Source organism: Chiroxiphia lanceolata, chromosome 13 (assembly GCF_009829145.1).
Source record: "Chiroxiphia lanceolata isolate bChiLan1 chromosome 13, bChiLan1.pri, whole genome shotgun sequence".
In the NCBI taxonomy this organism is placed as follows: Eukaryota; Metazoa; Chordata; class Aves; order Passeriformes; family Pipridae; genus Chiroxiphia; species Chiroxiphia lanceolata.
The window spans coordinates 16,379,118-16,406,707 of NC_045649.1; the positions used below are offsets into that span (position 1 = coordinate 16,379,118).

Genomic DNA, 27,590 nt, shown 5'->3' on the forward strand with positions numbered 1-27,590 from the left:
AATTGCCCCTAGGTTCCAGTAGAACTTTCTTTTTCAAGTTGTTTGCCGCAACAAAGGCTTTTACGTGTTATCAAAAGGATCTCGTTTTCCAATCGAAAAGCCAAAAGCTGGACTTCCAGCTGCTCTGTGGGGTGGAGCTGCGAGCGTTCCTGCAGCATCTCCGGTGCGTCCTGGCTCACTCCCGTCAAGTGCCGTTTTCCCCTCCACGCCTTTAAGGAGCCGGGAATGCGGCATTCGGGAGCTCAGAGCCCGCCCTCGCGCGGGGGTGGCTCTGGAGGCGGGAGGCTCCGGGGGTAAGAGGCTTCTGGAAGGTTCCTCTGGAAGATTCCCTTTGAGCGGCGGGGGCGCCGGCAGAGGGTGGGTGCGAGCCTGGGCACTGGAGGGTCAGCGGGATCGTTCTCGCGGGGGAGAACCAGGGAACTACGGCAGGATGGGGTGGAAAGGGGGGGAGGTCGGGGCGGGGGGAGAGGGAATAAAGAGGAAAAGCAGCAGTCACATGTTCCCCTGCTCCTCGTGTTAGTGCCTCCCGGGGAGCGGTGTTCAGGCGGAGCAGGGGATAGCGGCGGTGCGTGTTTTCCAGGAGGGCTGGCGAGCACCGGGATCGCCGGAGAGGCTCTTCTGCCTCTCGGCGGTCGGTGTTGAGGCGTTAAGTGGTTCTTGCATTTTACAGGGTAACTGCTGTCCGCGGTGGGTGGGGGGCTTGAGTAAATACTTGTGTTCTTGCTCAGTTCTTAACAAAGCGGGAATGTTACTGGGAGTGTGTTGGGAGCCCTCGCCTTTTCTGTGTGTGTGTGCTTCGTCCCTGCTGCTTTGTTGGGCTGTTTTCTGTGCCTGCGCTGATCCACCTGAGACATTCGCTGAGGTTATTTATGCCCCTCGCATGTTATTGCTGAAAAAAAAAAAAAGGCGTCTATTTTAAATGTCTTAAGGCAGCACAGTTGTATCTCACTGTTGGAGTGTGTGATCATCATCATCATCGACACCCACTTTTCACCTTCTCAGAAACATACTCAAAAATGAATTACTTAGCCAGAAAGAGCATATCCTTAGGTAATGCATGTGTAAGCACTCTTCTCTACTAGCAGAAGCATTATGAAGTGCTTCATCTATGGCACAGCAACAAATGAGCAGTACTTAGGATAAAATGGCACATCCTTATTCCAATGTGATATTATTTTCCATTATTTATTTGGTAGTTTGGGGGGATTTTTTTTTTTTTTTTGGGTCTGGTCAGAAATGAGGTGGAAATGCTTTTTCCCTAGAGTTTCTTAAAGGGGTTGCAATTAAATCCCCACGTATTAATACCTCTGTGTGACTCAGGAGCTTGGCTTGTGTTGAATGACCTTAGGTAAAGCCTCCCAAAGAGTTTAGGCTGTTCCATTGTCATGTTAAACTGGGAATAATTAGTGCTCAGTCTTAGCAGAGCTTCTTGCTCGCTGTTTACCGCAGGGTAGCTGAGTTGCTGCTTGCTTAGTGTGATTTGTTCAGCAATAGCTTTGGAAGTGGAATAGCTTTGGAAGTGGAAGGCCGATGTCTTCATTTTCCTTCTTGAAACATTTTATTAGGCACTTACTTCCAGTGGGAATTAGGTCGTAAGCTAGACACTGCGGGGATGATACCACGGTGTGCTGGTTTGTGCCAAAATGAAATGCAAGTTGCTTCAGTCTGCAGGTAGTTTAATTATTCCGTTGTAATCCCTAGGTTTTGGGACTCCTCTTTGTGTTAGGGTGTGGGTTGGTTTTTTTTAAACACGTAAATATTTCCTGTGGTGTCCATTTAGTCATGTAGGTAGCTTGTAGCAGCCCTTGTCTGCAATCAGCCTGTGTCCGTTGGCCTTTGAATGGAAGAGATGGCAAATCTTAATTATACTTTAATATAGCACCTCATTAAGAAGGCTGGTTGAACCCTTTGAAATATGTTAACAAGTTGCCTAGATTAATACTCCTGAGATAGACAGTAAAAATCCACAGGTGCTTTTAGGTGTCTGCTCTTTAGATACACTGTAAAACAAATGATGGCTCTAAAAATTGTTAATCAAATGTTTGCCTTTCTTTTACAGCGGTGATGAATGTGCCACACGGGACAAACGTGGATGTTGTGGTATTAAAGGTATGCTGGTGTTTTTAAAGTGTGAAGAACTGATATTTATTTCCACGTGACTTTCTGGAAGTGAGATTTACACTTTGTTTATGTCCATTCACCAGTACTCCTTGTATCTGTGGGGTCAAATATGGGTTATAAACATTTTGTCATTTGTTTTAGGTTTTGTTTTCTTGTTTTCTTCACAAAATAGCTGTTTGCATATCATTTACCACCGTGCCGTGATCTACCCTGTGCTTTTCATGATTTCTGAGCTTTCATCTCTCTCCCTAAACAGGGAGCTCAACATATCCCTGAGGCACTGACAGTGCCTTCAAGTCTCCCCAAACACCTATGTTGTCTCTACACAGAAATTGTACTTCTCAAAACAGAGGATAAACAGCAGTAGGCATAACATATGGGTTTCCCACACTTATTCTTCAGGCCTTGGTATTCCCAGCTGCAAGGTCACTTGAGCAAACTTACCATCCCCCTCACCATTCTTCCACTTTTTAACCTTTCTTTCCAAAAAAGGGGATGCAGCTAAAATCTAAGATAGTTGTGCAACACAGTCTTAAATTGTGTGTAGTGTAGTCTAGATTATACTGAATTTCACAGGAGGTTGTGGAAAACACAGAATACAGCCAGGACAGCTGACCCCAGGGATATTTCCTGCCACAGGATGTCGTGCTCAGCAATAAAAGCTGCAGGGAAGGAGGAGGAAAGGGGGATGTCTGTGGTCATCAAATTTGCCTTCCCATGTCAGCACTGTGAGTGATGAAGCCCTGTTTTCCTGGAAATGGCCAAGCAACTGATTGCCCATGGGAAACAGTGAACAGTCCTTATTTTGCTTTGCTTGTACGTGCAGCTCTTGCTTTACCTTGTCAGCTGTTACTATATCAACCTGTGAGTTTTTCACTTTTATCCTCTTAATTGGCTGCTCATCCTGCAGCAGGGATGTGAGTGAGGGAGCGGCTGTGTGGGGTTTGGTTGTCTGGTGAGATTAACCCACAACAACTCTGGACCCAGATCAGCTGGAACACTGGACTGTGAAGGTTTACAAAGGCTGGGCAGGAAGCTGTCACCCCATTTTAAAGAAACTGGCCATCGTGCAGACTCTGAGCACAAAAAAGTGCCCATTGGTGGGGTTTATCACATATTTTGAGGTTTTTATACGAACTCTTGAAGACTTCATAAGAAAGTAAAAAGCTTTGTCTTTGCACTTTGCCCAGTGTTTGATTTAACCAGCTTTTAGAAAGTGCTGCTCTCTTGCAGACTTCATGTGGCATTTGTTGCAGTGCTAAAGAAACTTGGAAGCTGAGAATTAATCTCATGAACTCAGTATCAGTCACCATGAGTTTGAAGGTGCCTCACAAGAGATGAAGTTTTGTTCTTACATTTACTGCTCAGATGTTCTTAAAAGCCTCTTGTCATTTTAGCTGGAGTTAATAGTACTTGTTCTCTACCCCTTGCCCCAGATTGAAGATCCAAGTTGCTTTTGGCTTGCTGTGAAAGAATGTGTGCCAGGCCAAGTCTATGAAGTGGCATACAACAACCTGAATGCTCAGATGACTGAGTTCTATAACAAACATAAAGATGCGAAGGAACTAAAACCAGAGGCGATAGAAGGCGGCCAGGTAAAGTCATTGCTGTATCGTGCACATGGAAATAGTCTGGGCTTTGCATTGGTTTGAGGTGAAGTGACAGATGCTTGCTTTTTTTTGGGGTTGTATCGCTATGTAGAAAAGTAGATAATGGGGTCTCTGTGGGTTGTGTGTTCTCATCTCTAAGCTTCATAACTGCACATGCTGCAATGCTTGCATTTTACAAAGAAAATGTAGGGCTGTGTAATAAATGCTGTGTTCTTGCCTCTGAAAGACCTTTGAGTGTAATTCAGGCCATTTGCAGGAATCTGCTGTCTTCTTTTTCTTCCTCAGGTTTATGTGGTTTTCAGCGAGGAGCTCAAGTGCTGGTGCAGGGCAGTCTTTCAGTCAGCCCAGGGCCACGCAGTTCGTGACCAGCTCAGATGTTTCCTTGTGGATTATGCCAAATACAGTTTGGTTGAATCAGACAAGTACGTGTCAGAGTTTTTTATCACTGTGAGATGCTTGTTAGTTAATGGATACAGATGCTATTAACACTTAACTCAGGTTCACGGTGACAAGGCTTTGGATTAATTGAGGTGTGGGTTGGGTCCACAGAAGCTGCTAGCTGGGTGATAGGCTCTTGCAAGTGTGGGTGCAATCCAGTCCTTATTTTGTGAACTTCTAAAGATGCTTTCCATCTTAGGCTTCGTTTTTTTTAAAGATTCAAAATAGAAATAATGTCAGTTTGTTATGACTGAAATGTATGACTGCTGGTTAACGCTATTTGTGTATTCTTTCCTCCCTTAGTGAGTGGGTCTATACTAAAAAAAAATTTAAAGTCATGGTCAGTGAAAATCAGTTACAAACCATATGTACAAGCAGGGGTTCACTTTCTATAACAGCTTTTGACATCTGAATAGAAATCTGTGGGGTTTTTCCCACTGCAGTTTACTAATTGTTTACTAAGAGTTTCCACAGGTTCCAGGTTTTTGACAAAGCCATTAGGAAACCTTCTATTCCTAAAATCTTGAAAAATCTGTTCTAGAGAAACCTATTCCAGCTCTTAGTTTTAAAGTTTGTTTCTTTATTAAAATATGCAACTTAGAGTACAAGAAACTTAAATTGGTTTTCATAGTAGTCCACAGAATTAAAGCTTATATAAAATACTTAAAAATAATTCTTAAGTTAAATAGTGTTTTTAAATTGACTGTTGCTGTGTTGGGAAACAACATGACGATGCCCCAAGTTTAAAATACATTCAATTACAAATAAATGTGTGATTTACTGCTTTTTTCATAACACACTAAAAGATTAACAAAAGTGATAAATACATGCACTTTAAAAGCTTGCTGCATGCAGTGTCTTGCTGATTATTAAAAATCTCCAACCAAACCGAGTGTAAAGGGTAAGATTAACTCCCTGATGATACATGTGTAAAGATTAAATTCTTTTTTAGGGAAATGAGTACAAATGCAAATTTGTGTGTGTATTAAATTTTCTTGTTAAGAGTACCCGGTTTCTTGCACAGAATTCAAGTCTGCAAACTGGAATATGTGGTGCCAGGTGGTGTATGTGGTAGTGGGAGGGTTAAAAAGGAAGATATTTATAAGACAAATTATCAAGAAGACTTGAAACTGCAGTGACAAGGGATCAGAAAGATTCCAAGTAAATAGGATGTGCGTTCCTATCCAAAGTAAATCCCTTCACCAGTCCTGATGGCGCTTCTCTTAGGGAAGACAGGGGTTCCAGGGTGGGGGCCAAATTCCTGGAAGAACTGTGTTGTCAGATACAGGGTAATGGGAGGATGTGTCTGAGACCAGTGACTTCTGGAGAATGAAATCTGCCCTGTAAAGTGAGGTAATTTCCCCTTTTGTTTTCCAGCATTCGAGTTTTAGTGGGAGTATTTACAAGGCTCCCATACAGAGCAAAGAAGTGTAGCCTGTATTGCACGAAGCCAGTGACATTGCATCTTGACTTCTGTGAAAACACTGCAAAAATAGGGTAAGTTGAGTTTAATAAATACATTCTATTCATACATTTTTAAGGAAAAGGTTTCTAGGAGGAGGTTTTAGTGCAGAATTTTTTTTTTAAAGGATTACAGAAGAACACAGGAAATCAGACTTGGAAGACTTCTGGCTCTCTACAACTCCCTGACAAGAGAGTGGAGCCAGGTGGGGGCCGGGCTCTGCTTTTGACTAACAAGTGATAGGACAAGAGGAAATAGCTTCAGGTTGCACCAGTGAAGGTTTAGATTGGATTTAGGAAAAACTTCAGCACTGAAAGGATTGTTAAATGTTGGATGGGGCTGCCCAGGGCAGTGTCAAATTCACCATCCCTGGAGGGATTTAAAAGATGTGTAGATGTGGCACCTGAGGACATAAGTTAGTGCTGGACTTGACAGTACTGAGTTAATGGTTGGACTCGATGATCTTGGTGTCTTTTAGCAATCTAAATGATTCTATGTTTCCATTATATTTTATGTTGGATGTAGGCCATCTTACCTGGACCAAGCAATATCCTGTAATTTTGCTCAGTTCCTTTTATTGGTGAGCTGAAACAATATTACCAAGACTGAAGTAATGTTCTAAAGAGTAAGATTCTGCTTATGTGTAGTTGGTGCACTTTGTAAATTTGGCATAACTTAAAATAATTTCTTTACAAGCACAAAGTTCTTTCTGAAATGACCATTTTCATGTTTGATGATGTGGGAGAACTTGTTGTGTTTATTTTCCTAGACCAGCCAGAAGATGGGATACTGCTGCTATCCAGTATTTTCGAGACCTTCTCAAAGGTAAAAAATGCTTCTATTTTGGGGGAAAAAAAATTGTTAGAGAAATATAGTACTTGTGTATAGATACAAGTTTATTATACTTATGTATACTTGATTATGTTTAAGAATGTTGTATGTTAAACATACAGGAGCTGCTTAAGTTTTTTTGTATAGACTAAGGCACAGATGTTTGTGGAACTGCATTTTGAGTACTGTGGGCTTCCAGGCTACATAAATTTTGGTGGTTGACTAGATTGTATCTGGCCCTCGGGCAGACTAAATAAGGGGGCATTCATGTAACAATTGCTTTGAACATTGGAGCCTTTCTGTGTATTTAGTCTGAGTCTCTGAATCAGCATCACATGTGGTGGTTTGTACAGAGGTGGCAACACTTGGTATAGGAGTTCACCCATTGCATTGTTTTTTGGCAAAGATGTAAACACCAGCTTAGAAGAGGAATATCTTTGTAACAGTTGTTAACAAATTGAGCTCCATATATTGTTATCCAGTTTGTTCCTGTCCCTTCCCATGTTTGGTGTTCCAATTGGCTGTCCTGTTTTTTTTCATATCAAGCCTTCCCTTTTGATATGAGACAGCTTTTGGTCTTAGTAAAAAAGCAGCTGTTTCCTGGGGCTTTGTACTGGCTTACTTGCTTCTACCTGAAAAATTGCCTCCCTCCTTACTTACCAGTACACCAAACTCCACACAGAAGGTATTTGGGAAGGAGGGGGTGAGTTATGAAAGGAAGAAAAGGTCTTTAGGCTGATAATTTCACAGGTAGCACTTGTTGCTATTTACCTCCCCCCCCTTTGCACACATCAAAGTATCACTGTGCAAAGTAAAGGTTAGTAGGGAGCAATAACAAAATAGATATTCCTAGACTGTCCCATAAGTAGTAATCCATACTCGTTTCAGTTGCTAGTCCATCGTTAGTGTAGGTACAACTGCTTCAGGATTTGGGAATGGACTTTTATCATCTGTGTTTGCTTGAGTGAAATGCTTAACAAAGCTGTACAGATGTGCACAGACAGCTTCTTTCACAAAAAGTAAATGTCACTGTTGGAAAGCACACATTGGTGCTCCAGATTGTCAGAGTCTAAAAGATCAACCAAGACTTCAGTGTAGAACTAAGAGCAGTTTGTCTTGAGAGGTCATTAATCTGTTGCAGCTCTCAATCCTCATTCAAAGAGTAAGGGCAACTTCCTTTTTGGAACTTTAAGTTTTTATTGTTAACTTTCTTGTTTATTTGACATAAAGCAAACATTATTAGGTTTGTTTTAGCTTCTCTGCAGGAATAAGTTACGCACTGAATTGTGATTTCTGGTTTTGTCTGTCTTGGACAGTACAAATAAAGATAGTTTGATTAAGGGCTTAATCTTTTTTTTCTTGTTCTTGTGTTCACTACTACATTTAGAGGCTACTGAGGTTAAAGCCAAGGTGCGGGCATTAGAAGATAATGTGTTTCAGGTCTTCCTTTTCGTGACTGTAAAAGATGAAAAGGTAAGATGCTTTTATATATTCAAACCTATCGATGCACTTTGCTATTAGTTTAAGACTGGAAAACATGACTTGTGAGTTTAGCAATTTCTATCAGATACAGTAGATGCTAAATCATCAACTTATTAGAGGTTTATTATAGTTCTGCTTGTTGAAGACTTGTGGAGAAATTCCAAGAGGCAGAAATTGCATTTTCCTGTATGTGAACTGTTTTTTGGAAGTTACTGAGAAGTGAAATCCAGCCAGTGCTTCAAGTGGACAACTGTGTGAATTATTTGGTGCACTTCTTCTGATGTCACCTTTTTGTAGTATCATATTTGAACATGTTTCAGTAGGGCAGCTGCATAATATTCTAAAAATAACTTGAAGTTCATGCTTTTGTATACAACTGAGTCCTCAAGGATTTGGAAAAACAAACCCCAATCTAGTTCCACTTGCCAAAATGTGCAACTTGTGCCAAATCTCTGCTGTAGCTACTGCCAGACTTAAGCAGCTGTATGGTAGATAGAAGAAGTTTTAGCTTAATATTACTTTATTTCTGCTAGATTTTGATGTGTGCTGAGTCCGAAAGAAATAAACCAACTAGATTGAATTAGGGAGTTCTTTTAGATTTGAGGGGATCATAGAAAAAGTTAATTCAGTACAGAATTTTGGCCAGAAGCATGAAACTCACAACTAATTAACACCCATTGAAAAAACATACAGGAAGATAGGACTGACTTTCCTTTTCTGAAGTTAATATTCTTCAGAAAGCATTCACTGGTATTGCTTGTGTCTGGGATTCTGTTTGGTTGGTTGGTTTGAGTTGTTTTATACTTTATAAAATCACTGCTGTTATTTATAGCTTCAGATAAATTCTAATCAAGTATGTAGGGGTGTAGCTTATTGCTTGCTGACAGTGATCAGTAAAGAGTTTGTTGTTTTACAGATATGTGTTAATGATGATCTGGTCACAAAGTACTTTGCTCGTTACGAGGAACCTAAAGGGAGTGCAGAGAGTTCTGCAGATGATTCAGACATCAAAGCATCACTAAATGCTGAGTGGGTTCCAGTGGAGTTTGTGGGTCCTACATTTGTTCCTAGGCCAAAACTGCCGTTTGGGGAGAAGATATCACCACATCCTGAAACAGGTGGGAACTGTGTGTGGGGAAGCAATGCAGCCATGAGCCTTGTGCCTCAGTTTGAGTCCCTTTTTGGGCTGTATAGGCAAAGGGAGGCTGAGGTGATCACACAAGTAGCTTGTTGATATGGTAGTAGCATTAGGTGTTACTGATACTACTTGTGCCATTGATCAGTGATGCATTACTGGGTTGTTTGGAATTTGGAGGGATTTATTTGAACAGAGTTACTTCTGAAAGGAATGTTTACGATGACTTGTGTCACTGTGATTCATGCCTTTCTTTATAAAAGTATGGAACCTTCCATCCCCTCCCCTTCTTCACTCAGTTCACCTGTGTAGTTATCTTTACGTAAAGACAACTATTTGTTGTTGTTTTTGCCATTAGGAAATGATACAAGCAACTAAACATGTCAGTGGCAACTCACTGTAAATAAAAATACTGGCTTTTTATGTGTTCAGATAATCAAAAATGTGCATCTGCATTTTTTACTCTACTTTTCTAGGTCTTGCTGGTTTTAGTTCTGTTCTTGAAGAGACATCCCAAAGGTCAAGCAGAGTTGTAAATGAAAATACTGCGCCCGTAAGTATTACATTTTGTATTAAAACGTGAAATACAAACTAAATTAAACATATGTAGGTCGGATTAGGAAGACTGTAGTCATCCAGTATAACACGGATCTGTTAAATGTTGCTTTTGGACAGTATTTTAGTGTTAAAATGTGTTTCCTTGCTAGATGGGCAACGCAACTCCGGGTTTGCCTTTGAAGGAAAGTAAAGCACTTCAAACGGACAGGTATGGTGCAGCATGTTAAATATTTTAAGTGATTGTGTAATCAGATAATTGGGAGCTGTAGTCTCTTTCCAGTTGCTGCTCTTAGGCAGCTAAAGGGAAGGTGCATACACATCTTGTGGGGAAGGAGGGAATTTGAGGCTGCTGATGGTTACCCAGACTACAAGAAAAATAGCAATTCTTTCTAATTAGCAGCTTAACAACAAGGATAGGATGGGGAAGTATTTTTCTGCACACTGAATGTGTTAACTTGCTTTATTTTGTTCTTAGTGTGATTTATAAAGTTTTAAAACTTAATGAAATATGACTGTGAACTTACTTGTGCAATGCTTTTAATGTGCTGCATGTCAGTTGATGCATATGTGATAAGCCCCAGGAGTGTTTTCTATCTCAGTTTCTAACTGATGTAAAGATCAGTTGTTTCATGTTTTGAAACTTTTAAGAAACCTTTTTCCTGCAGTCCAGTCTGTTTTTCTTCTAAAGTCAAGGAACCTACCAATTATCTTCGAACAAAGTTCTGTAGGATTATTTTCACTATTTTTTTTTTTCAAAGGGGTGATTTTTGATTTCTTCCATGTTCAAGGGTTTTTCTCATTGGTGTAGATAACTGTGTTGCTTCATGACGTTTTGGAAATGATGGTATTTATAAATGAGGTTTTACTTTTGCATTTATGTTGGATTTAATGCTCGTGTGTTTCTCAGGCTTCCGCAGTTGTTAAGTTCCAATTCCCTGCAGACACACGCGGGTGAAAATGGCCAGCAGGTATTTCAAGCATCATCTTTCATTTAACTTCTCTTGTGCAGATGTTTTGGTTTTGGTATTGTTGGGTCTGCAGGGGTGGGAGGAGGTCAGGGGCTGATGGCAGCTGCGTTGGTAACAAAACCCAGGGCAGGCCAAAGCTGAGCCAGCCAGCCAGGCTGGGGACCCTCTGTGAATGTAAGACAGGGCAAAAAAACCACAGGGGAGGGAACAAGAGAAGAGAAAGATGAGAAACAGAGGTAATGCCAAGGTCAGAGGAGTAGGGGGAACTCCATGCAGGTGATCCTGAAGGGACTGCAGTCTGTAGAGGACCCACACTGGAGCAAAGAAGTGAGAGGGAAGGAGCAACAGAGAGAAACTGCAGTCTGTGTTGTGCCTGCAGTCCCTGCCTGGTGCTGCTCGTTTCCTCAAGGGTGGAGCCTCATGCCAACTGCTCATATCCACTGCTGCTCTTGAGGGGTTTAACATGGTTGTGTTAAGACCCTCTTGAAAAACCTTTCTTTGAGCTAGTAATAATGAGTATTTGTCCTGTCATTGGTCTGTGTAACGTATCAATATGCATGAATCATATTAAAGGTGTATTTACAATTTTATGTGGTTCATTTTCATCAAAATACCGTTTCTTAAATACAGTGAGTGCTTTTGAGTTGAATGTAAGCTAAACCAAACCCCTTTTGTTAAGTATTGCCTTTGTCATCTATTTGTCATTAGTTTCAGAGTTTTCAAAATCTTGGGGAAGGAAAAAACTTTGTGTTCCTTAGCAAGAAAATTGAACCATCATCAGTTTTGAAAACAGCACCACTTTCTGATGGTCTGAAAAAGGTAATGCTAATGTCATGATATTACACTAATTATCTTTTTAAGACAAGCATCATACCTTAACTTTATATACTAAATACTACAGTAATACCTCAGATTGTTTGAGGAATGTGTAGGAGGTTGTTCATGTGGTTGAAGCTTCAGAGAGATGCTGTAAGAATTGTACACATTTCTTCTGGTATATCAGCCACTGGTACAAGTCCTGGGATTTGAATTTTAATGAATTTAACAACTCAGCCCAGAAGAACTTTTTTCATGTTACCTGCTAAGGACATGTAGTCTGCAGTGGGTCAAAAGCTTTTAAGTCACTTGGTGTTATGTTTTGTCTTGTTGTGTTAGTGTTTAAGCACACGGTTTTCATGTGGAACTCTTTAATTTCTTTTTCTGCAGGAACTTGCTCAGAACAAATTTTCAGGCCCTAACTTCACAGAGTCTTACTGTTGGCCGCCAGCAGCCTGGGGATATGATGTTGTTGCCATCTCCCACCAGGGAAATGATCCTCTATTATATATTCCACCAGTTCTTACATTTTTGCAGATTAAAAGTGCCTACCAAGCCTTGCCACACACGAGTGGAGTATGTATATACTAGAACAGAAACCTGTTACCTCCTGTAAAGTGCAACTGTAGAATAGTGATCAGAAAGCCAGTGAATGTTTGGAATGTGATCTCAGTGATACCTGCCAGTGTCTGTAAGGCCTCTGCTTAGAGGCTTACAGAGGTGGGCTGCGTGAATGGGGGAGTCCCAGACTTACTTATCAAGTAATCTCTAACAAGTGGTTCATGTCCTGACACTTCAGTTTGTGATGAAGCTTTGTTTCTACAGGAGTGGTATGTAATCATTAAATTAAAATGGGTATTAGCTGTTTTAAATACTATAATTAATTTTCTAACTTGTATTAGATCGCAGAAATAGAATTGTTGAGTTTGTAAAGGACCTCTGAAAACAAGTCCCAGTAAACAAGTAGGACAAGATGCTCCTGCTTCTGTTAAATGTTTGGACCTTTTACTGTTGCATGCATCTCTTTGGGTCTGTAACATGTGCACTGAGGAGGTGCTATAGTACTGAAAGCCTCAGTTTTGAAGTACTGAAAGGCTGTATTGTAGATTGTGGCTTTGCCCTAAATCCTGAAATAGTACAATTCTTAAAGGTTCTTTACTTCTGTCTAGTACTGTGGTGTCAAATTTTTTTGTACCTGTGTATTTAGCCACTAGCACTTATTGTATGTCCTGGATGGAAGAAGGCACAACTTATTTTTGACCTACTGAAAACGTACCAGAAAGGCTGCAGAGACCTTCATCCAGTGTTGATAATCCTTGGGCAGAACAAGGAAGCAGCCAGCCATGTGGAAACCCGAGGCTGTGAGAATACTTTCTGTCATCCTAGTTGGGTTTGAAGGCAGTGTGGGCTGTCTTAATTGCAGGAACACGTGAAAGAAGCAATTTCTGCTTCTTAAGTTTTTGGTTCTGTAAAGTGAAGGGGATTTCGTTTGTTTGTTTGTTTAAATAGTGGTTTATAACTTGTAATGCAATAAATGCTCAGTACTTTGTGCATGTATCTCAGTAGTGAGCAGAGGGTGCTCCATGGAGAAACAGCACAGAAGTAATTAAAAAGCTGTAGGGAGACTTGCCCTGCTTAAGTGTATGTAGTTAGAACATTTCAGTTTATTAATCTAGTTTGGTCCCTTTGTTAAGCCTTGGTTGTTAATTGCATTTTCAAAAGTGGCTTTTTTTGCCAAGGGAACAAGAACCATGGATAAAACTCTATGTAAGACTTTCCATTTCAGCTGTTTGTATTCTTTCATCCATCATTCAAGTTTGAGCCTGGTGGATGGATCCAGATCTTTTAGTAGTAGAGCTGTTGCTGTATTTGCACCGATGAGGATTGGTGTGGTTTTATATATATATATATATATATATATATATATATATATATTTATATATATATATATATAGATATATATATTTTTATATATATATATATATATATATATATATATATTTTTATATGTATATATGTATATGTATATATATATATGTATATATATATATGTATATATATATATGTATATATATATGTATATATATGTATATGTATATATATATGTATGTATATGTATATGTATATATGTATATATATGTATATGTATATATATATATGTATATATATGTATATGTATATATATATATGTATATATATGTATATGTATATATATGTATATGTATATATATGTATATGTATATATATATATAGGTACCCATGCACACATATGCGTGTAGATACCTAAGCTACAGTGTGTGCTTTATTCTACTTTTCAAACTGAACTTTTCTGAAGTTGTCCTTGCACATATTTAATTATTTCCCTTCTGGCTGTTTGGTTCTGAAGTTGTTATATCTACTTTCAGTACCTTATTGGAAAAAAATGGCATCCTGCTTTGTGAACTTGTTAACCTTCAGACATTTCACTGGATTCCAGAATCTCAGAGCTTTGCCCGCTCAGGTCTTGGAATTCTGACATGCAGGGGTAGAAAAATACAAGGAAACTTAAAAGAACTGTTGACCAGAAGTCAGAAAATGGGGTTGAGTGTTCTCTATTTAAAAAACAACAACAGAAAAACAAAAACGAAAAACCCAAACAAGAAACAAAAACAAAAAACGCAAACGAAAAACAAAACCCCAAACCAAGCAACAGAAAACTCCCTAGCTTCAAGATGTTGCATCTGAAATTCAAATGTGGCCTTTTTAAGAAAGCTACTGTGTTCTTTGGTGTCTTTATAATATTATTTCAGGTTGTAAGTTAATGTTCAGTCTTTTTTTCTGACTGGTAGGTGAAGTAATAGTGACTACACCAGACAGCCTTCTGAGACTGCTGGAACACAAGAGCTGGTTATTGTGTAGACTTTGCCATCTTGTTCTTGATGAGGTTGAGGTGCTGTTCTCTGACACTACTGAACAGGTAATGTTGTAATACAGTAAGCTGGTAAAATGCTGTTCCAGTTGTGCACGTCTGAAACAGTGGCACATACTGAGGGGGGGAAAAACACTGGAAGATGTGAGCTCTGATGTATTAAATCTGACTTTCCCTGTTAGGTGGGGTTTTGGTTGGTTGGTTTTTTTTTTTACTTGAATCAAAGCTCTTGATCATCCTGATGTTCCACAGCTGGACTGCTTGCATTTATTTAAGGTAGTGCCATCAGGAACAGATTAATTCTGTCTTAGTGATTTTGGGGTTTTTATAAATGATTTTATGGTTCACCCCTTCTTTTTTCTTTTTATTTGTAAATTACTGTATTGGCAGGTTGGGTTTGTCTTCTGGTTACCTCCTAGTTTTTGCTGACTGCCTCTGGGCCTCTTGTCTAGCCTTAGTACTTTGCAGATTTGAACAGATCCTTTTCCTGAGGTTTCCATCTTTGGACAGAATCCTGCATTACAGTCCTGTATACGTGCACATGCTGTTACTTCATGCTGTCATGTCACTTCTCTTCCTTCAGAAGTCAGTTAAAGAATAGGATAAAATTGTACACAGCAAACACTTCCTTTTGGGATGTGAAATTTGCGGTTTGCTGTGGTAGTGGTTTTGTGGCCGGAAAATCCAGTGTGCTCGGTGTTGCTTTTCCATGCTGTCACACGCTCCCTGGAATAGGATGAGAGGAGGGAAAACCCCTTTTTTCTTTGTAGGTGTTTACTATATTAGATTGTTACAAGAAGGCCGCTGCTCGAGCGCGGGGGAGCCCAGTGCATCAGATCATTGCTGTGGGAACTCAGTGGAACAGACACATCCCAGCCTTGGTGGAGGAGTTCATGAACGATCCTTACGTTGTGGTAACAGCTGTCGAAGAAGCTGCCATCTGTGGGAATGTGCAACAGGTAAAAATTGGGGACTGATGTCCCTGCTTGTCCGTGCGGCTGTGAATGGTTTGTCAGAAGCAGGTGGGGCTGTGGGTACCCCTCGGGCTGCTGGGGTGCACCTCCCACGTGTGAGCTGAGGTGGCTCTTTGAGTCCTGTGTGAGGGACTCACTGAATGAGCTGAAGGTCTCTTACCTTCCTTGTAGGACTAAGGTGAAGATAGTCCCTTGAATATTTCATGGTTAGTGCAAATGAGTCTGAACTTGATGTGAAGTATTTGCAAACAGTAAAATTTGTGACCAGAGTGTTATCAGAATGTTTTTGCAGTTGTTACCTTGTAGTTCTGCCACTCACAGTTAAGCTGTGCCAAGGCAGACATAGTAAAATACTTGTTTTGTTGCTCTGTGCCACACAGTACTGAACTTCTGACCTGAAATTTCCAGAAAGCCTATTATATGTTCTTAGGTGTCTTCTCACCTAATTTCCAGTCAGTGTGGTGTAGCCCTTAAGGATAATACAGAATGTTTTAAGTGTAATTTGAAATTTTCTGTGTCTCAAAATGGAACAGTTTGGGGATTTAAAATGTTGGGAAATCTCCAAGACTAGACATTCTTGAGCATGACAGGAAACTGAAACACCATGAGTTTTTGTGAGAAGTCTTAATGAGTCAGCAGAACAAAATATGTTGGTGTGTGGATGCATTAGTTATTAAGAGTATTGCAGTGGTGCAGAATGCTTGGGGAGTGTGAAGCTTTTTGTAGAATCACAGAAGGATTTCAGTTGGGCCTTTGAAGATCATCTCATTCCACCCCCTGCCATGCACAGGGACACCTTCCACTAGACCAGGTTGCTCCAAGCCCCATCCAGCCTGGCCTTGGACACTTCCAGGGATGGGGCAGCCACAGCTTCTCTGGGCAACCTGTGCCAAAGCCTCACCACCCTCACAGGGAAGAGTTTCTTCCTATTATCCCATCTAAACCTGTTCTCTTTCAATTTGAAGCCATTCCCCCTTGTCCTGTCACTGCTCTAGTAAATAATCTTGCCCCATCTTTCCCTCCTTTTCTGTTTGTAGTGATGCTTGAAAATTCCAAACTTAAATTAGTAAATCAGTTCAAATTGATGTAAAACTTTAGTGTGGGATTTTGATGATGTGATGGATTTTAATTATGCTTCTGGAAGCTGTCCTGAATGCATGCATTCTGAGAGTTGTATCTCCTGTAGGTTCAACAGAAGACCTCCCACTTACCAGAGCTGCCATGTGCTACATTCTCTTTAGTATTATAGAGTAAAGCTTAGTGGTTATAAAAAAGAAGAATTATATAGTAAAATATGTATGGGTTACATGAATTACCAGCCCTCTGTTTTATTCTGTCTCTAGGTCGTGCAGCCTTGCATGAACAGCAGCAAAATTGCTGAATCACTCAAAATACTGGATTTTACCCATGCAAATCTTCAGAAGGTGCTGATATTCACTGACTCAGTAAATGAAGTAGAGATGATTCATAAGGTAAGAAGGCATTTAAACTCAAATAGATAAGTAGGGTTTTTTTAATAGTGAAGTTAAACAAAAATACCTTGACTTCTGAGAATAAAGGAGGAGTGTGAATTTGGAATTTTAATTATTCCTGCTAAAAGTAACCCCAGCCTGCCCTGCTGGTGGAGAAAAAAAGGCTAATTGATTCCTGAATTCTTACCTGCATTCTGTCTGTCAGACTGGGACTTTGAGTTGAATCAAACTGACTTTTTTCCAGCAGAAGCTGGCATAGATGCTGTGATACTTGAAGGCTTCTTTTTATGCAAACATCGGTGTATCTGGAATGTTTATTTTTTGATGATTGTTAATGGAAGCAAATCTGGTTCAGGCTTGTGACTAACACATCTTCCTTGAATACTTGAGAGTTCATTTCTTCAAGCATATCAGAATTGCTTACCTGCCAACACTTAAGAAAGTGCTTGTTGATGCTAAAGTCGGGTTGAATCTGTTCATAGTAATCCTTGCATACACCAACTTCGAGTATCTTACCTGGCCTATGAAAATATTCCAAGGGTTAACTTTAAGAGTGCTTCTTCTGAGAGACTGGAAGGTGAATCTTCATGTTGTTAGAGGGTGGAATCGACTCAGAGAGGACACATTAATGGTGGGAAAAGCTTGAAATGAAATTTGTACTTTAAGTCTTAAGCTTATCTGTCTAATCTATTAATCCATGGGAACCTGAGATTTTAGTTTTCTTTTTATACCGAATATTAAGGAACTTAATTGCCATATTATATTTTTTTTTTCATATAAGGAACCTAAATTTCATTAACTCTTTCCCTGTGTGTCTTTGCAGTATCTGAAGTGTGCTGAATTCTAGTAAGAGACAGTATAATAGAGTTGATTAGAGACTGCTGCATTGGAGAAATGTGTTAACTTTTCACTTTGTCATCCAGGCACTGAAGAGCAACTCAATAGTTACCTTGAAGAAACATAAAGAGAGCAAGTGTAATGTCAGTTGTGTTTCAGAGAGGTGGAGAAAAATGCACAGTTCTGGCACTCCTGTTGTGTTGGGTGAGGATTCTCTCTCTCTCTCTAGTTGGGGTTATGTCTTCATGCTGAGTTAAGATCTACACTAAGTACTTACACTGGGTTCTCTCATCACTTCCACAGGAGCAGATCCCTGTGAACTCTTTCCAATTGTCTGCTTACTTCTTAGTGCTACAGCTGTTGTTTCTTGTTTTCTTTTTCCCTGTTACTGTTGTCCCTGCATTAGTTAATAATTTCCAGTGTTTTCAAAGAATTACCATTATTTCACAATTGTCTCCGCTACAGAGGAGATTTTAAGTCTGAAAAAAAGATATATTGTAATAATTTTCCATAAGTTTCAGTAGAATTTTCTTTGCAGTTTTTTTGCGGTAACAAAGGCTTTTATCCATTTTCAAACTGAATTTGTTTTCCATTTTATACATTGAAAGCAAGAAGGTGGACTTCTCTTTACTTTGTGGGTTCATACAGAGCTGTGAGCATTCCTGCAGTATTTTAAGTGTGCTGTGTCTCACTCCTGTGAAGTACTTGGCTGTGCTCAGTTCTGTGTATTCTGTGATGCTGACAGGAGATGCAGAATTATGCCAGATTACTAGAGCTTGGCAAGAAATGGTGTGTCTGCCATATGCTGATGGAATTTATTGACTGGAGAAATATAAAGCCTTATGGAAGTATATTGGGAAAAGACCTTTTTCTTCATTTTCCAGTCAGTGGAAGGGGAGAAGGAAATCAGCCATTATTCACGTGACGTGATACTTCTCGTATCTGAAGCTTACATGTCTGTGTGAAGTGTGTTTTAGTTTTAACAGATGACTGCCTGGAGCCCTTGGGAATTACAGATGCAACTTGTGTGATCCATTTCAGTTTCCCTTCTCTAAGAATCTTTGGCCAGCGCCTACAGAGCATGACTGACAACTTCTGCACTCTGAGCAAGGTTTGAGTAAACCTTTAGTGGGTTAATGCTGCATTGGATTATTAGTGGGGGATACATAAAAGCTTTCAAAAACTTTTTTTTATGATTTTTAGGATTCTTCTGTAGATCAGGAACACACAAATGCCAGATCAGTCATTCTGCTGACAGAGGACAGTCCATGTCATGCACCTGAGATTCTGAGCTATTTGAAGCGTGCAGAAGCTGAAATTCCACAACAGCTGCATGATTTGGCTGCCAGGGTGCTGGAATCTGAAGAAGATGAGAAATTTTCAAGGCCCCTGTGTGCCTCTCTTAAAACATTTGGGATTTGCAGGTGAGGAAATGTCAGGGTTTTGTGCCCTGAATGATGACTGCTGCTGATTCCTTGATGAATTTATCTGAAACAGGTTTTGCTCATGATTTTTTTTTCTTTTTTTTTCCCCATGTTGCCTGTTGCAAGTCAAGTAAAAATAGTTTACAACTGAAAACAAAGATCTTTTTTTCTAAACCTGTGATGTTTTTCAATGTAGGAATAGAACAGCGTGTCCAGATCGGCATCAAATTAATGTATCAATAGACATGGCCCAGAATATCCCAGATGAAATGATAAAAACACCTGGACGTGTGATGGTAAGTTAGTTTTCCTTGGGTTTGGGTACCAAGAGGACAGGTCTTAAGCAGCTACTCAGCATGTTACTACTTTTTTTTTTTTTTTTTGTATTCCATTAATCTTATTGCAGTATGTGCACCATTTGTCTTGGCTGTTTGTTGTTTTTTAGTTTTTCCCCCCTCTCCCTTGGCACATTTTCCTTGTGTCCTTAGCTTGAACTGAAACTGTTTTGCAGGTGATTGAGCCTTCTGCTTTGAAGATTCACATTCCATGGGAAGAGGACTTGTACTCTGTTTATTCTTTCCCTTTATAAATTGAGACCTTATACTAAAATTAATGAAGACTTACAGAAACTTAAGTTATAGTTCTTGTAGAGGAAACACAAAGTAATGTTTGGGAGTGAAGGGGAGTTGAAGTGGAGGGTGACAGATGTGTTGCTGGAAGTGAGGATTTTTTCTTAACTGACGTGCTCATGCCAACTTGATGAAAACTAAGCATTTTCTGGCCTTGGAATTTGAAACTTGTGTACTCATTTGCAGTACCCACAGGAAGTGGGATACAGCTCCTCTCTTCTAAATAGAACTGTTCAGTTATTTCCTACTAAAGTGTCAGTGCTTTGGTGCTTTTTGCTACAGAGTGCTTTCACTACAGTGTTGTTCTTTTTTTTTTTTTTTTTTTTAATAGTTCCACATTCAGAAAACCTTCATGGCTATTGGGGTGAATTTGCTATGGTGGTTTTTCGCATCCCAGCAGCAGTTTGTGTCTCCAGCTCCTTTAGAAACTTCACCTGAGGTGCTCTCACAGCAGCACTTGTGGCCACCTCCATTTCCTCTTTCAGTTCTGCTGGTTGTGGCCCCAGAGCCAGGGTGTCTGTCTCACAAATGGGTCATCCCTTGGATCAGCCACTTCCTTTTTTTCTTTGGAGCCTGGTGTGATGTTTCCTTCCTTTAGGAAGGAAAAAAAAAAAAGCACCTGGTGCTTTTTTTAGGATTTCTGGTAAGTGGGAATTGCCTCTCTGGCCCCTGCCATCCTTCCTGTCTGGCCTCACATACCCACTTGCATCTCAGCACTCCTGCCTGGCACAGCCTTTTGGATGGAATCACCCAGCACTTCATGCATAGGTGTTGACAGCTGTAGACCTGTAGTCTTTCATTTAAGTCATTTTAGTGCAAAAAGAGCAGTCAGTTCTTCTAAAACTCCCTATCAGGCTGGAGAGCACTTAGAGTTGAGTTGGAATGGTGTGGAATGCCTTAGTGGTGAGTAACCTTGGCAGGGTTCACTGGTGTTCACTGAAGTGGAATATCATCAGCTGAGACCTAACAGTTCTTGCTCCTTAAATCCCTGTCCACTGGACTACAGGCACTTAGGATTAAGAATAATAAGATTAACAATAACTCATCTTCTGAAATGTGTGTGTACAGCAGCATCTGGCACCTTTTGGGGCTGGAAAGAGGTAGGTGATCTTGGGTATAAAGACTTATGTTCCATTGCTTTAAGGAATCCTTCAGCCCTCCTTTCTGCTTAATGTGTTTGATCCTTTCAGATTCTGCCTCTCCACATTGTACATGCAACAAACTATTTTGGCCGAATAGTGGAGAAAGAAAAGGACCAATATGCAATTCTTGCTGAAGAAATGCAGAATTATTTTAAGGTACCAGGACAAAGGATTTCTGTAACCACCGTGGAGAAGTCAGCATTTTATGGGTTATGTGAGGGACCCCTTTGCCACAGGTAAAATTTTGTTGGCTTTTTACTTTATTCATGTGTGTGTTTTTATACAAAGCTTTTGAAAAATTTGACTGCTCTGTTAAAAAAAAGTCAATCCATCCCCAAAAGGAGCAAAAAAACCCACTGCTGTTCAAATCATGCTTATCAAAAGCTCTCATGTACTCTCTAACTTGCTGAATGGCAAACAGGATGATATCCTTCCCCCCTTCCCTAGTTACAGTGCTGTGAAAATGCCATTTTTAAAATGAGAGATTAAAAAATCCTTTCACAACTGGTTACATGAATAATAATTCTGTGTTTCTCTTCCTACTAAATGAAGGGTTCAGGTGGTAGACATTCCAGCAAAAGAGGAAGAAAATTTTGTCTGTAAGGTCACAATTAAATATATAGATGAAGGCAGAACAAGTCAAGTCAATAGTGATCAGCTGCTTCACTTACCTGCAAGGTTTCAGAGTCTGCCACCTCAGGCTGTGGAATTTGTAGTTTGTAGAGTGAAACCCATTGATAATGAAACTGAATGGAACCCAAAGGTAATATCGAGCAGGTTTTATGCTATTTCCTTTATGTTCTTTACCCTCTCTCTCTGTGGTGCTTTCTACAAGGAAACAGTTACAGACCATAAAACTTAGGTACCAAATTTCTGCTTCATTAGTATTACCACTAAATATCTGCCAGTGGGCCAGATTCCAGGCAGTCAGTTTCCGTTTTTGTTTTCCTGCAAAATAATACAGTGAAATTCATGGGATTTTCTTCTCTGTGGTTTAAATGGCTTCTACCAGAAGAGGTTACTGCTGCTTTTGAATCTGGGGGAGGAACAGCAGAAGGGTAACCTCTGTAAACTGACTTGTGTTTGAGTGCTCTTTCATTGAGGAAGCTCCTTCTTTAAAGGCTAATATTATTCTAACCTACAATTAAGGTGGAGTATTCCACTGGTTTATTCAAAACTCTTATTTATTTATTGAATACCCTTTTCATTGTTAAGCTCAGAAGATTGTTTCATTATAGTGAGTTTTATAGTTAAAGTAACTGTAAAGCTGTGTTGGTATTGATACATCCCAAGTGCAGTGACACCTTGTTTTTTCCTAGGTGACTGATGGCATTTGTCACAAAATTAAAGGAAGACTACATCATGCAAAAGTAGTCCATACCTTGGGAAAGACAGTTTGGGTCGACCCAGTGGTAGGTACAGAATGACAGCACAATGAAGTCTTGGTATCTTAACTCCATTACAACAAGAGCACCCATTATTCTCTCTCCTTGTGTCTGTTCCTGTAGTGATTTTATCCTGTGTGGTACTCACATAGTGGTGCTGGTTAATTTGCTGTGATGCTGTCTGAGCACTGGAACAGGTTGCTCAGGGGTTGTAGAGTCTCCATCCCTGGAGGTGCTTAGAAGCAATCTGGACACGGTCCAAGACTACTCCACAAAGTTAGTAACAAAAGTGTATTTTGGCAGTACTAGTTTTCAGGAGTTTGTCATGTAAAATCAGTTTTGCAGTTCATCACACATCCCCCTGGAAGAATGAAACTTGGATGCTCCAAGATGGTTTCCTGATACCCAAGAGCTCTTGAACTAGATTTAATTTATTCTGTTTACATTTCTGAGTCTGCTGTTTCTTACAGTGCTTACACTACTTTGCTGTCTAGTGTAAATTTTTTTACAGATTAAAAAATACTGAAGCTGCTTTTCTCCTTCGTTTTCTTGTCTAAAATAGGAAGAATGGCTGTTCTTCTTGAATTTTTCTTGTTTTACAGTTTCACATATGTTAACATCCAGCAGGTGACTTGGTCTTGTGGAGTGAGTATGCTTAAAAATTGAGTGGAAAAAGATCTGGAAGTCATTCTCTTTAGTAGCTTCTTTTCATATGGTGTATCTCAGCCTTTCACCAATTTCGAGGCTTTGGTTTTTCTTCACAGTTTTTCTTACTGTGCCCCTCACCCTCCTTTCCCCAGCAGTTTCCTCTTTGGGACTCACAGTTACTCTAACTATGTGATGTGTATTTTTGCTGTCACTTACATGATCAGGGCTGGGATTGTTTACTTCATTGCCCCCCTGGTTCTGTTAGACAGGACACACTGCCAGGTACTTGAGCCGTAGACACAATGAAAAAGATGATGATACTTGGAAAACAGTTAAACATGGGTGGGTTCCTGTGTGAAAATCAGAGAAAACAAATTGCTTACAGGTGTAAGTCAGTAGGGCTATACTTGAAGTTTGACTTAAAGAGCAACTTTGAGTTGGAGTTGAGACCACTTAAGAACTGTGGTTTGTGTTTGTTGTGTTGTGCAATTCAAGGTCAGGGTTTCCAGCCTTTCCAGTGTCAAGGTGTGGATCAATGAGTACAACATTCGATCTGAGATTCTGTCCACCGGTCTGGGAACTGACAATCCAGAACATCTGGCAGAAATTCAGAAGCTGTGCAGGCACGTGCAAGTGTCAGATTATGCAGAGAACTTGGAGGACTTGTAAGTGTCCACAGATTTATTTTTTTTTTCAGCATATCTTTTACTGAGGAAAAAATACTATTTCATTTTAACTGAATATTTTTGTTGCTAATACTGTGATTTTCATTTAAACGTAGAAACAATTGTGTTTGTGATGCGTCTGCTTCCCTTTAACTGTTCTTTAGTCACATAACCACAAGAGAAAGAAAATTCCAGCTCTAGACAACGTTAGACCAGAATTTGATGCAGACACTTTAGTTAACGATGAAAATAATGGATTCTGTTCCAACTCACTCTGGTCAGTGGCTGGTTTGAATGCTTACCAGTCAGTACCTAGTACGAGTCAGAGCAGTTGAATATGTTGTCTGTGTGTGTTCAACTGCAGAGTGCAAGCTGGAAAATGTAACCAGTTTCCTTTGAAATGATTAGAGGTGTACATTTAAGGAGTGTGGCTGCAGGGTGGGTTCTGCAGAAGCAGCACTGAACTTTTTTTCCCTTGCCCTGTAAACTTCTAGAACTGAGTAAATACAGTGTGTGGTGGGAGGGCACGTCTCACTCTGCTCTGCCTCAGATTCTTAGGCCCTTGATGTAAAATGTTTATGAGCCAGATATCTGTAGCCTTTTTGTTCTGGCCCCTGCATGGCCCCCAGGGCAGCCACTTAATCTTCAGTCTGGGGAGCTGTCATTGAAAATAAATTTCAGTATTTCTGTCTGACCAGCCAAGGGTTTTAAAGTACTTATAAGGAAGAAAGAAATCTCAGTTACTTTCTTCCAGAGTAGCTATTGCTGGGTAAACAAGAAAGGTCCTGGAATACCAGCACAGGCTCTGCTGTCTCAGGGTTCATTTAGGCTGTTGGTTCTGTGACTTCACTGATCAGCAAGAGGAGGAGCCCTGACCCCATCCATACTCCATTTCCATCTTAGATTGAGGCTCTTGAATTCCTATCTAGAACTGTGCCAGATTTTAATTTTAACCAAAGGATTTGGCTTTTCCCATTCTTGTTCAAACTTGGTGTGTGAGAACAGTGTTTGCACTGCTTGGAAGGCTTTTTTTTCAGGTTTTATTCCTTACAGAGGACTCTCAGGCTGTGAGATTTCTGCTACCTCCAGGCACAACCTTTTTGCATTCATTTTTCCTTTCATGCTGTTAGTGAACAGGAGAGGAAGGTTGGGAACCTCCACATGGTCACCTAAGCATGTAATGCCAGAGACCAGCCAACTTTATTGTGGTGCTGTGTGCCATGGCTCCATCTGAGATATGTTTAATGCAACTGCTTGGATCACTTTTTACAGATTCACTAAGCCTGATACTACTGTTGAAACGTTCAGAACTTATTGCAGGCCTTGTTAGTAAGCTACAAGTAAAGTAAGGGGGACTCAAGAGAGCTTCTGTAAGGTGAAGTTCACTGGGTATCATTTGTGGTTTTCTTTTTAAACATTGTTTTCCTATGTTTCAGAAGCATAAAGGAGGGCACAGCATGTGTAGAAGAGAAGGCATCCAGTCCACAGGATATGTCAATAGAAGAAGCTTCTCCTGAAAGCTGTAATCCTTCTGGGAGTTATCCACATGGTAAACCTTCTCATAATTTCCTGTGGTTTTCAAACTTGAATTCAAGCTTGGTGCTTAAAATCTGTCGAAATATCAGCTTGAATAACAGTGTTGTTCTCTGGGAGGTTATTTTTTTTTTTCCTGAGATTTGAGGTGGCAGAAAATAGCTCTTCCCTCCTCCCCCCATTTCTTTTTAATCTAATCTGAAGGATGTGGTATTCAGTCAGTAGAGGCTTAGAAGTGTTTAGGCATAGCAGGGAGACACATGAGTCTGGAGCAGGGAAAGCTGAGAGATGAAAAAGTTGCAGCAGACAAAGTCAAGTGAGATCTGAGACTGCTTATCACAGAAGGCTTTTTTTCCCTGGTGTGGTAGAGTCCCATTAATGCTGTGTTCCCAACTGTGGTGGTGACACCAGTGTGAGTTGTTTCATCCCTGAAAGTCCCCATCAGTTCCCAAAATGGCATGTTTCAGGTTTCAAATAAATAATGTCTTGAAACTGCAATAAACTTTTACCTGACCTGGAAAACTATATGTTTGGTGGTTTTTTTTTTTTTTTATTTTTATTTTTTTACAGCAGCTATAATACTCTTGTTAGTTAAAATTTCCAGTTTATGAAATCATTCAGGATAGGAAGTACCCCATATAAAGGCCAAATACAGTCTTGCAGTAGTAATTTCATTGCTAGCAAGTTATTTTTATGATGGTACTGGGGTATTCTGCACATACATGTTTCTGTAGTATAGGTATAAGAGATGTTTCTGGATGTTGTCTTTTCAGATGATGTAGCTCAAACAGAGGAAGCAGAAGACTCTATGCTTCATCAGCATAAATGGTAAGAAAATAGAGAGTGATTCGTTCCCATTTTGTTTTTATATGAACTGCCAGACAGGGTTGTATTTGTGTCTGTAGTCAGCTGAGAAGTTTCTTTTGCGTGTCAGAGATTGATCTTGCTAGCACATACCACAGTATTTGCTGCAGAACACATGAGAAGAACTCTTTAATAAGCTACAAGAACCACAGTTAGCTTTTCCTTTGGCATTTCAAGACCAGACTGTGATGTCATCCTGAAGTGAGTAGGTGTGATTCTTTTGGATCTCAAACAACTGAGTGTGTCTCCCCACTTGAATTGGTCACTTTGCTCTTCCAAAGACTTGGGAGTGTGGTGCTTTTGTAGGAAGCTTGAGTGGTGCCCTGTCACCTGCTTGCCTGGCACTGCTGCTGGTGTCAGTGCCCTGCAGATGGGGACACTTGGCTGAGTTTGTGGGACTTCATGGGAAAACTCTGGCTGTGTGCAAGACAGCCTGGTTAGACCTCAGTGGTTTTCTGTTTTGAAAAATAATCCCAGTGAACTACCTTTCTTTCAGCTATCATCCAGAAATCAAGTGGTTTCAAGATAACAAGACTGTTACACTGAAGGTAAAAATACCAAGTGCAGCTGACACTAAATGCGAGTTCTCTAAAGAGAAGGTGGTTTTCAGGTAGGTTTAAGGAACTTAAGTATAACCAACAAAGTGTTATATGATCAGTTTGTATTTAATTTTTTAAATTTTTGTATATTGCAGTGCTAGGTCAGAAGAAAAACTTTATTTAGCTGACCTGGAGTTGCAAGAGTCTGTATGTGCAGAGAAGTCCACGTGTGTGATTAAGGATACAGAGGCTGTGATTGTTCTGGCAAAAGAAAAACAAGGAGCATGGTGCAAATTACTGAAGAAAAAGGTGAAGTGAAAATTCATTTGAGAGTTATTGAATGTTTTGAACGCATTTGTTGTGCCTCAGAGCAGGTATTTCAAACAGTGTTTTTATCAACAGAATATTCACGTGTCTTTAGATTTTGAACATTGGGAGGAGTCTGAAGAGGAAAGCCCTTTTTCAGTTGGTAAGGACTGAATGAGTCTGTGTTTGTAATATACAAAATGATGAGCATCCTCGGTTTTGCATCAGCTTTCTCTGAAATACTCATTTATTTCAGAGATGTGGCACTTGCCACATTGCTCAGATTCTCTGAAAAGAGGTGGGAGGCTCTCTGACAGCAACCTCGAGGCAGCAGAGCATTTTTCTATCACACAGAAAAAAAGCAGTTGGAAGGAGTTTTGAGTATTTTGGTCTAGTTTCTAGTCTGAAGTGTGTTTTGCTAGGTTAGGATCATTTAATACTATCACATATTTGTTCTGAAGTTTGTTTTTTCTTGGTTTATAAATGTTACGCTTTGTTAATTACTTTTAGGTGCTGGAAAACAGACTTTCCCTCCTGCAGGAAGTGAGGAATGGTTTGACTCATCAGAATATAGTGATACAGAAAGTGATGATTAGTTCGGAGGAGAAGTTCCTTTCTCCTCTGCTGAGAATTATATTGTTAATTTTTAATTAAACAGTTAATGTAATTGGTGATTGTTGGTTTGATTGTTAATGTAATTGTTGATGTAATTGTTACTTAAAAACAATTGTTAATTAAAAATATTGTTGATGTAATTGTTAATTAAAAATATTAATGCACTCAGGACCTGACTATGGCTGTGCTTTAATTCTAACTGTCACCTGAGAACAGGTGTTTGCAGAG

At 39.9% G+C, this 27,590-nt stretch overlaps 1 protein-coding gene across 3 annotated transcripts; it reads left to right on the forward strand.

Annotated features, from left to right (window-relative positions):
- Positions 1–247: 247 nt before the first annotated feature.
- TDRD12 (tudor domain containing 12) lies at positions 248–27,590 on the forward strand. Of its 3 annotated transcripts, none has more exons than XM_032701448.1 (31): positions 248–357; positions 2,060–2,109; positions 3,558–3,716; positions 4,017–4,153; positions 5,547–5,666; positions 6,401–6,456; positions 7,850–7,935; positions 8,861–9,062; positions 9,556–9,632; positions 9,787–9,845; positions 10,527–10,605; positions 11,314–11,424; positions 11,812–11,997; positions 12,629–12,782; positions 14,250–14,377; positions 15,100–15,288; positions 16,647–16,775; positions 17,699–17,816; positions 18,590–18,723; positions 18,816–19,036; positions 19,233–19,332; positions 20,856–21,043; positions 21,360–21,570; positions 22,127–22,219; positions 23,336–23,505; positions 24,942–25,054; positions 25,812–25,866; positions 26,399–26,512; positions 26,597–26,750; positions 26,844–26,910; positions 27,258–27,586. In XM_032701448.1, the coding sequence occupies exons 2-31, from the start codon at positions 2,065–2,067 to the stop codon at positions 27,341–27,343; spliced, it is 3,741 nt and encodes a 1,246-aa protein (XP_032557339.1). In that variant the 5' UTR covers positions 248–357; positions 2,060–2,064; the 3' UTR covers positions 27,344–27,586. The 3 variants fall into 3 exon arrangements, with proteins under 3 accessions (XP_032557339.1, XP_032557341.1, XP_032557340.1); XM_032701450.1 differs by having other exon boundaries at positions 10,545–10,605; positions 27,258–27,585; XM_032701449.1 differs by lacking the exon at positions 248–357 and adding an exon at positions 386–529 and having other exon boundaries at positions 27,258–27,590.